Raw genomic sequence first — 10291 nt, forward strand, 5'->3', positions numbered from 1 at the left:
CTCCTGGGCTCAAGTGATCCTCCTGCCTCAGCCTCCCGAGTAGCTGGGACTACAGGTGTGAGCCACCACTCCCAGCTAATTTCTTCTATTTTTGGTAAAGACAGAGTCTCGGTCTTGCTCAGGCTGGTCTCGAACTCCTGACTTCAAGTGATCCTCCCACCTCGGCCTCCCAGAGTGCTAGGATTACAGGCGTGAGCCACTGTACCTGGTCTCTCTCTCATAAAATAAACTTTTTACTTCTTTCTATTCCAGGCTTTGTGTTGAGAATTCTTTCTCAAACCCACGGATGAACTCACACCTTAACCATGGTGACTCGGAGCACCTGCATCTGATGAACTCATGCTCAGATAAGATATTCCTCCTTCAGGAAGCCCCACTACCCCCAGAACAGGAGCTCATGGAGGCAGGGAACAGGGGAGTCTTTTCTCAGCCCTGGCAGGGAGGATCTGTTGAATGAACAAGGGAACAAGGCAAAGAAAGAAACCCAGCTTCAGAGGAAACCCCCTAGAGCAAAGGATGCTGGGGATTGAAATTAGTTCTTTAAAGAGGACTTGTGTTTGACAGTGGATTCCAGAAAAAGGAGGTGGGTGTCTTGGGCAGAGAGGACACAGGCTGGGAACAAGCAGGAGAGTGAGTGTGGGCAACTGTAGGGCACAGACGGAGCCAGTCTCTCCTGTGGGGCACTGGGGAGCCATGCAACATTCTTGAGCAGGGGAGGTGCATGGTCAGATTCTGGACATGCCGACAGCCAGACGCAGGATTTGTTGAGGAATGCCTATGCGCATGAATTGAGCCCAGCCTTTGGCATGGGGGTAGATCTGGGTTCTAATCCTTGCTGGCTGACTTGATGCTGTGGTTTAGCCTCAATGTGTCATCTATAAAATGGGAGGAGCAGCCCCCCTTCCCAGGGTTGTTGTGAGGATGAACCGCTCTGGGGAATAAAGCTGGGGTGCAGGGCTTGGGCCCCTTCCCTGCCTGAGGAGTTGACAGGCTGAGGAGCATTTGACAGAATTAACATTCACCAAGCACCTATGTCATGCCTGACTGTCACAGGTCATCTCAGCGTGATGTAAACGAGGAGGGAAAGTGAGGCTCCGGAGGTCTCGTGGCTTGACTAAGGACACCCGACTAAAGACACATTTATTGTTTCCAAGGGTGTGGGGGATTTGGACCCAGATCCACCCGGCGGCAAAGAACAGGTTCTTGCATTTTTCACCCACAAGAGGCTGCGCTGTGCCGAGAAGGGTTTTGATAATGTAGGGACCAAGGCTCTTGGCCCCCTAAAGGTTCTCTGAAAAATCACTGGCACGAGCCAGATTGATTAATAGGAAAGACAATGGCACACAAATTTATTTCACGTGTCTGCACAGGAGCCTTTATAAAGAAGACCCAAGGAAACAGGGGAGATTGTCCGTTTTTATGGGTAGGTTCAACCAAGTAGGGACAGTGTGTAGAAAGATGATTGGACGGAAAGAGTATGATGTAATGCTAACAGGCTGCGTGGTGGATCCCAGCAAGGCCTGAGTGCCTGAATTCTTCCCGGCCTCTCTGAGCATGCGCGTCCCTTCCTTCTGGGTGTGCGGCGGGGCCCTCTCTGGTATGGGGGTCTACAACCCAACAAAGTAGGTCAGATAATTTTTTTCCTTTTCTTTGAGGCTAAAGTGCAGTGGTGTGATCACAGCTCACTGCAACCTCCAACTCCTGGGCTCAAGCGATCCTGCTGCCTCAGCCTCCCGAGTACCTGGGAGTACAAAGGTGTACCACCAACCCTGGCTAATTTTTAAATTTTTTGTAGTGATGGGGTCTCACTGTGTTGCCCAGGCTGGTCTCCTGCCTCCCAGAGTTCTGGGATTGCAGGCACAAGGCACTCATCCAGCTGAAAACCTATTTATTCTTCACACAGTTGATACTGCATTTTCCAGGACTGTGGCTACCACATAGGAAGGGAGATTTTAGTCTTCAGATTTCACTGAGAGGTCAGTATTTTGGAAGCTTTCATCGTTGAAGGTCAGGGTGCTGGTGGCCTTGAAACTGGCTTTTTTTTGGGAGTGGCTGCTGCGCTTATTGAGACACATCTGTGTACAGGTGGGGCACATGGAGGCTCCCCTGGGCCTTCTTGGTCCCCTGGCCTCGGCACTTTTTCATATCTGCACACACGTTTTATTGTAAGGCCCAGATTACAGGGGATCCATTGATTAGTGTGTTCCATTGTCCGAGGATTTCATGTCAGGATTTAAGTTCTTTTTTTTTTTTTAATTTTTATTTATTTGTTTTTTGAGACAGGCTTTTGCTCTGTTGCCCAGGCTGGAGTGCAGTGGCCTCATCGTAGCTCATTGCTGCCTTGAAATCTGGGACTCAAGCAATCCTCCTGCCTCAGCTTCCCGAGTAGCTGAGACTACAGTTGTGTGCCACCATGCCTGGCTGATTTAAAAAATTTTTTTTTTGTCTGAGTGCAGTGGCTCACGCCTGTAATCCTAGCAATTGGGAGGCCGAGGAGGGCGGATCGTTTGAGCTCAGGAGTTTGAGACCAGGCTGAGCAAGAGCAAGACCCTGTCTCTACTAAAAAAACAGAAAGAAATTAGCTGGACAACTAAAAATGTATAGAAAAAATTAGCCGGGCATGGTGGTGCATGCCTGTAGTCCCAGCTACTTGGGAGGCTGAGGCAGTAGATTGCTTGAGCCCAGGAGTCTGAGGTTGCTGTGAGCTAGGCTGACGCCATGGCACTCTAGCCCGGGCAGCAGAGTGAGACTCTGTCTCAAAACAAACAAAAAAATTTTTTTCTTTTAGAGATGGGGTCTTGCTACGTTGCCCAGGCTGGTCTCAAACTCCTGGCCTCAAGTGATCCTCCCACCTTGGCCTTCCAGAGTGCTAAGATTACAGGCATGAACCACTTCAGCCTGGCTCATGTAGGGACTTAAGGGGGCCTGACAACGTGTTTGTTACTCACAGGGGTTGCTGGGTGGGACGCATTAAGAGCTGCAGATGCACTGAGAGGGGGGCAGGGAACAAAGCCATGGGGAGCAGCTTGGCGCACAGGGGCTGAGGATGTCGCCCACCACAGGCAGGCCAAGTGGGAGCCTCCAGGGAGGTCGGAGGCTACCATCCAGTGCAGCCCAAAGAGTGTCCAAGCTCCTGTAGGCTCAGAGGCACCCCAGGGAGGGTGTTGGTGGCCTCAGGGTCTGAATTCGGATTGGGCAGTGAGGAGGTGTAGATGGGGAGTGAGGATGGCTTTCAGACTATCTGGCTGAGAAGAGGAGGAGAGGAAGAGGCTGGGGATGGCAGGTGGGCAGGGGGACAGGTGGGGTCAGGGGAGCCTGTGTTTCCTGTTTTCAGAGGGGGAGGCCAGAGTGTGTTGGCGAAGAGAGATGGGGAAAATTAAGGGTGAAATGGTGTCATTCAAGGGCCCAGTGTGGCAGGTGGTGGTAGTGGGGGGTCCTGCTTCTTCCCTGAGTGGGTATCTGGGGAGAGGGCACGGACAGGCTCAGCCCCATAAGTGGGTGGGGAGGACAGGAAGTGGGTTCTCTCTCTGAAGAGCTGGAGGGTGGAGATTGGATGGTAACAGTGGTAAACAACAACAAGATGGCAGAACAAAAGTTAGCACCCTACTAGCACTTACTCTGGGCAAACACTCTGATCTCTGGTCTTTTTTATTTTTTCCTGCAACCTCAAACTCCTGGGCTCAAGCGATCCTCCTGCCTCAGCCTCCCAAGTAGCTGGGACTATAGGTGTTCACCACAACGCAGGGCTAATTTTTCTGTTTTTTGTAGAGACAGGGTCTCACTCTTGCTCAGGCTGGTCTCAAACTCATGGGCTCAAGCGATCCTCCCGCTTCGGCCTCCCAAAGTGTTAGTGGTCTAAGCTTTTGATGTGAATGACTTCATTTCATCCTCTCAACGCAAATGCTGAGGTCAGTCCTATGGGTGGGTCCATTTTAAAGAAGAGCAAACCGCAGTACAGAGAGGTTAGGTGTTCTCCTCAAGGTCACACAGCAGGAACATGAGGGTGCAGGCAGAGAGGACCTTAAGGGGAGGACACACGAGGCTGTCCTTCCCCAGCCAGATTATCACTGCTAGGTCCCTCGAGCTGAGCTGAGAACCGAGGTCACTTCCCCTTGCTGGGGTCAGAGGCCCTGAGGCCAGCTGTGTCCGTGTGGGCCCACTGGCCCGCCTAGCTCCCCAGGGCCTGAGACCCTGGTTCCTCTTCCAATCCTTCCGCTTTTCCCTCATCCGGCTGTGTGGCTCTCTGCTTTTGTGGCATCTACCATTTTCTCCTTTCTATCCTGTTCCAGGCCCCCAGGCTGCCCAGCCATTCCAAGCTCCGGCCAATCATAAAAATCACAGGGTGGCCGGGTGCAGTGGCTCATGCCTGTAATCCCAGCACTTTGGGAGGCCGAGGCAGGAGAATTGCTTGAGCCCAGGAGTTGGAGGCTGCAGGGAGCTATGATGACACCACTGCACTCCAGCCTGGGCGATAGAGCAAGACCCTGTCTCCAAAAAAAAAAAAAAAAAAAAAAAGAAAAGAAAAAATTACAGGTTGTTTGCATCAAAAGGAGAGAGAGGCGGTTTTGTGCAAGTTAGTACAGTATGGGAGAAGACAGTCAAGAATTTTGGCGTGTAACAGATTGGGTTCCAGGCCTGACTTGGTAGTTGACTGACTATGTGACTCCGGGGAGGCCACTTCACTTCTCCTAGCCCCAGTTTCCCCATCTGTCAAATGGATTCTGTAATGATCTCCTCCATGGGAGTCACCGAGAGGCCAGGAAATGGCAGCCAATGACCCCCAAAACATTTAAGTGATCAGTGTTTGACAGAGGGCTTGGATATAGGAGCTGGTCAGTACATATTCGTTGAATAAATGAATGAATGAATGAAGTACCACTGGGATGAGGCTGCCCCCTGCCCTGTCTCACAGGTATCTCTCTCTCTGTGGCCCTCAAGTCTCCATGGGTCAAGTTCAAAATGTTTGTTTCGAAGTCCCTTCCTTGGGGGTGGGGGTGGGGGTGCAATGAAGAGGTTGTGGTCACAGGAGACCACAAGCCAAGTATGACTCAACCTGCTGGGGCTCTTGTGAAAGACTGTCAGGGGCTTGAGGTGGCTGGAGTGGGAAGGAAGGGGTAGCTTCTTCCTTCAGCTCTTCAGAGAGGTCTCCCTAGCCTAGGGCAGAAGGGGACAGTTTTCCTGGTGCTAAAGAGGGGAGGGGCTGTTTGCGGTCAAGGTGATGGGTTCTGTGGGGCTGGGGCACTCAGGCCCTGCAGTGAACACACTTCCCGAGCCCCTGCTGTGTGCACGGAGCTAGGTGGAGACCAGGCTTAGGTGGGCCAGGCCTGGACCCTGTCTTTGGGGGGTTCAGTGTCTCGCAAGTGGTGTCTCCAGTTGCCCCAGGGAGTAGTGAGGAGAGGTGGGGGGGCTTCCTGTAGAAGGCAGGTCTTGCAACAGGAACTTCCCAGGCAGAATTGGTGGTGACAGCAGGAACCATCAGCCAAGAGGTCCAAGGCTGGAGGAGTGGACCAGCCCAGGTTGTGTAGGGGGGTCAGCTCCTAACCCCAGGGGTCTCTTATCTCGTAGGAGGTCAAGGTGGCTGTAAATAGGGTAACCTCGGGACCTTCATGGCGTTGAAATCCTCTTCCACTTTGGGTTATACAGCCCTTACCTAACCTCTCTGCCTCAGTTTCCTTATTTGGAGAATGGGGACATGTAGGGTCGCAGACCTCACGGGGCTGCTGTGAGGATTCAATGAGACAAAGGTTTTCAAGCATCAACTTGAGCCGGCCAGTCACACTGGCCCGGGCCCCAGGGCCAGGAGGAAGGGCTGGACAAGGCAGCTTTTGCAATTCACCTCAACTGCTCCATGCTCTCTGCTCCTGGGCGGTGATGCACAAGTGCCCCAGACTGGGGAGAGCAACGAAATAGCCACTTCCTTCCTCGCCGGGGTCCGGCGAGCTGTGGTTGCCAGCAGAAGATATGAACCTGCAGCAGCTGGTGCTGGAACCAGCTGTGGCTGGAACCAGCTCTCAGCTCCGAGGCCCTGCCCCAGTTCCCCCCGGGGTGTGTCCCTGAAGCACTGCCCCCAGCTCAGCGGGGCTCTCAGGCCACACCCTGCATCTCTGCACTGTGCAAACAATATTTTCACCCCCAAGGGCTCCCAGGGTCTCCTCTTTTGGGGGAGCAGTGGGGCTCAGTTTCTTTTTTGACTTGGCTGGAGGTCATTATCCAACATGGATGTGGGGGGACCCTTTCTTTCTAGAGCTCTTTGTCTAGCTGCTGGAGACTCCCAAAGGTCAGTCACCACCTCTTCAAACATCCCCATGCAGAGGTTGGAGCTGGGGAACCCTGGCTTCACTCCATCTGCTTCTCCGGAAAGGGCCTCTGGGATGAGGTCCCCCCAGTCCCCAAGGCAGAAACCTGCCTGTCCTGACTCATGGCTGTCCTTAGCCTTTGCATTGATGAACTGCAGGTTTTCCTGAGTCTTCCTCGTAAGTCCCTCATCTGTCCCTCCTCACGGCCACTGCCTCTGGACCAAGCAGTCACGTCACTGTTCTCCCTGCTTTGTGACTGTACCTTCAAAACAATCACCATCGGCCGGGCGCAGTGGCTCACGCCTGCAATCCCAGCACTCTGGGAGGCCGAGGCGGGAGGATCATTTGAGGTAAGGAGTTCGAGACCAGCCTGAGCAAGAGCGAGACCCCGTCTCTACTAAAAATAGAAAAAATTAGCCGGGCATGGTGGTACACACCTGTAGTCTCAGCTACTTGGAAGGCCGAGGCAGGAGGTTGCTGTGAGCTAGGCTGATGCCACTGCACTCCAGCCTGGGCAACAGAGGGGAGACTCTGTCTCAAGAAAAACCAAACCAAACCAAACCAAACCAAAACAAAAAAACCAACCACCATCACCCTGTTGTTACCACCATCACAAACAACCAAGGGCAACCATTTGCCCCTTCCACCCTCTCCAGTCCCCACAAAGCCAAACAGAAACTGGTAATAACCTGAGTGCCAGCACCACTAGCCAAGACTGAACAGAGACCATAACTAATCCCACTGTCACACTCCCCTACGACCACCATCACCACCACCACCAACCCATAATCACCAACCACCATCAACAAAACTAGGTCATGCCTATAATCCCAGCACCCTGGGAGGCCAAAGCTGGAGGATCGCTTAAGGTCAGGAGTTTGAAACCAACCTGGGCAACATAACAAGACCCCGTATCTACAAAAAACAGGAAAATTAGCCAAGTGTGGTGGTACATGCCTGTAGTCCCAGCTACTTTACTGGGGAGGCTGAGGCAGGAGGATCAGCCCAGGAGTTTGAGGTTACAGTGAGCTATGATCCCGGCACTGCACTCCAGCCCGGGTGACAGAGCAAGACCCTGTCTCAAAAAACAAAAAACCCCCCAAACCCCCAAACTAGCCATCAACAACTACACACAACGGACTACCACTAGCAACCCCATGAAGCCATAGCCTGTTCAAAAACCCAACACCGAATCACTACCACCATCACTGGTTGGTGATTAATTAATTGGTGGGTAATTAATTAATTGGTGACTAATTGTTACCAACAATTAATTACCAACAGCAAATGAACACTACTACCGACACCATCCAACTCCAAATAACAGCAACCACTGACTGCCATCATTCCGCCCATCGGTCGTCAAGCATCCCCAATGTTTCCAGTTGAAAACAACCTACCACCAATGACCAGTGTTAAGTACTGGCTGTCACCAAAGACATCCGCCACTACCACCAACGCCCAGCAACCAACAGCAACGCCCACCATCATAACCAATGATACTGACAGCCCAACACACAACCACCCACAGCAACCTCTGCGCAATAACCAATAATGTCACCTCCACCCATCCCTGTCACTAAATGCAGCAATGCATGCGCGTCCTTGGTAAGGGCAGCTGTCACATATCGGGTGCATGTTACTTGCTCTGTAAAGGACATTACAAACGTCATTTCTTTGAATCCTTCAACAATCCTCCTGGCATCCGCCAGGCCCCTCCAGGAAGATTCCAGCACCCCAGGACATTAGTTCTGGCCTCACAGATGGGCTTCACTTTTTACCTCTCCCACCGGCCTCTTCAACGCATTTATTCCCTCCCAGAGCTGATCTGCCAAGTAGACTGTTGACTAAGCATTTACATGGCTTCCTTAGGGAGGGGTTGCTTTTCTTTAAAGTAGCAAATCTCTTCCTGTGTTCTTTTGATCAAAATCTGCCCATTTGAACGCCTGAGCCTCCCTGGCTTGGCTTGGAAGTGTTCCCACCCCACGCTCAGAGCTGCAGCCGGCTTGGTTGTGAATCACCCAGAGGAGTCTTTGGCCAGGGATATGCTATTTATCATTGGCTTTCTGCAAGTGGGAGACATTATCTCTCGGACTGACAGGACCTCTACCTCTTGCCCCACCTCCCTGCCTCTGCCGCGGTTAGCTGTCTCCTGCAACTGCCAATAACCCTGCAATTGTCCTGGTCCCAGTCACACGCCCTCATCCTCCTTGACAGAATGACGAGAAATGAAAGCTGAAGCGGTCTGTGGATGCATGAAGCTGTGGGGTGAGGTTTATAGACAGCCCCGCTGCCTCTCTCTGTGCATGCTCTGATACTGCAGGGTCTACACGCAGGATCACGACGATCTCCCCGACCTTGTCACCAACAGACCTCAACCTCGACAGGCATCGGCATCTTTGGCTTCGGTATTTTCCACTGCCATCCCGGCATGGATGACAACCAGGGATGGCACTCAGCGTCACCATCTCCCAGCTCTGTGATTGCTACAGCCAAACCCCCATCACTCACACAGGCAGGCTGTCACTTCACCCCTACTGCCTGTTAGACACAGTTTCCTCTCTCAGTGTGGCCTCGGAGAGGCTGAACTCACGGACCCTCTGAATGTTCCAACCCGAAGCCCCCAGAAGAACAACTTCTATATATAGACTGACTTCCAAATATGCTGTCTGTCACAACTGAGGCCAAGAGAGGGGAAGTGACTTGCCCAAGGCCACACAGGGAGATGAGTCCCTCATCTGCCCTGAGCCCCAGCAAAGGGGTATGTCCCCATCTCTGCAGATTCTGTGATTCTGCCGGGGCCACCTTGTATCTTCCAGTCACTGCTCCATCTTTGGTCACCATTACCACCCTGGCATCCTTTCTGCCATCAGAATGGGAGCTTGGTCCCTGGTAAGGGATGCAGGGGGTATGTGAGCTGCCCTGAGGGATCCCCCAAATGGTCCTCCATGCCCCTCTCCTTTGCCCTACTTTCCGATGGTAGCTTTCAGGATGCCTCCACCTGGCTGGTGCACCACACCCTTGCGCTTCCAGAACCCACCCCTGAAGGACTTACCATACTGAGAGTTGGTGTCTGAGCTCCTGGGGTGGGGGGTGCACCCGAATGGGTCGTGACAGGGGTGCAGCTTCAGGGGGCTCTTGGGGGTGGCTCGGGCATGGCCGTACTCTTGTTCCTTAACCCGACTCCTGGCTTTAGTTCCTCTTACAACAGCCCCTCTCTCACTTCCTTTGGCGGGAGGGGCCGCGCCCCATGGGGGAGGGAAGCTGGCCTTGGGGGCAGGGAGGGGGCGGGGAGAGAGCTCTGGCAGGGTTTGGGGAGCTGGCTTTTTGGGGTGCTAAGCCTGAGGGGAGAGGTCAAAGATTGACGGTAGCCACTCCCAGGCCCCAGAAGGCCCCTTCCCCATCTCCTTGGGGACAAGGACCACAGCAAAGAGCATTCAGGTCAGCTGCAGGGCTGACCATCTCTTTTCAGGGCAATCCCAGGAAGCTTTTGGGCCGTCTGGTTTTCAAAACCAGGGGAGGGAAACACCACTTCAGACGAGTCTCCTGCAGGCAGCCCCCGGCAAACTCCCTCTTCCAGGCGCCTCTCTGCTGGTCCTGGCTCCAGAGTGACCTGAGATCCAGCACGACCATGTATGCTTGTGTCAGGGCCAGCGGAGGGTACCAGGAGCCAGGTGCACCTTTCGGGTCCCCAGCTTTGGATGTCAGATCTGCATTTAACCACCCGAAGCTCTCCTACTTCCTGTCTGACTCGGCCACCCCGTTTTCTCTTTGTAAAACGGGAACTCCAGTCCCCCCAGCAATGCCCATTCCGTGTCCTGATCTTTGGGAGAGCAGCAGGCCATGTAGAAGTCCCTACTTGACATCGGAGGAAATGACATTTCCAAGAGGTTGTCACCTGCCCATGCCACCCAGCGAGGAGGTGGCTGAGACAGAACCCTACCCTGGCAGAGCCTGGCGGGCATGTGTGTTCAGATGTATCTGTGGTCCAGGTC

The 10291-nt window shown here is 53.3% G+C and overlaps 1 protein-coding gene across 2 annotated transcripts in view; it reads right to left on the bottom strand.

Annotated features, from left to right (window-relative positions):
- The window catches only part of MYO1F (myosin IF), a 31720-nt gene extending 22228 nt beyond the window's left edge, over positions 1 to 9492 (bottom strand). For both annotated transcript variants that reach the window (XM_045548135.1, XM_045548125.1), the window contains exon 1: positions 9352 to 9492. In XM_045548135.1, the coding sequence (XP_045404091.1) occupies positions 9352 to 9354 (3 nt within the window). In that variant the 5' untranslated portion in view covers positions 9355 to 9492. The remainder of the gene's footprint in view (positions 1 to 9351) is intronic.
- Between the last annotated feature and the right edge of the window lie 799 nt (positions 9493 to 10291).

The sequence above is a fragment of the Lemur catta genome, chromosome 1 (genome assembly GCF_020740605.2).
Source record: "Lemur catta isolate mLemCat1 chromosome 1, mLemCat1.pri, whole genome shotgun sequence".
Classification (NCBI taxonomy): Eukaryota; Metazoa; Chordata; class Mammalia; order Primates; family Lemuridae; genus Lemur; species Lemur catta.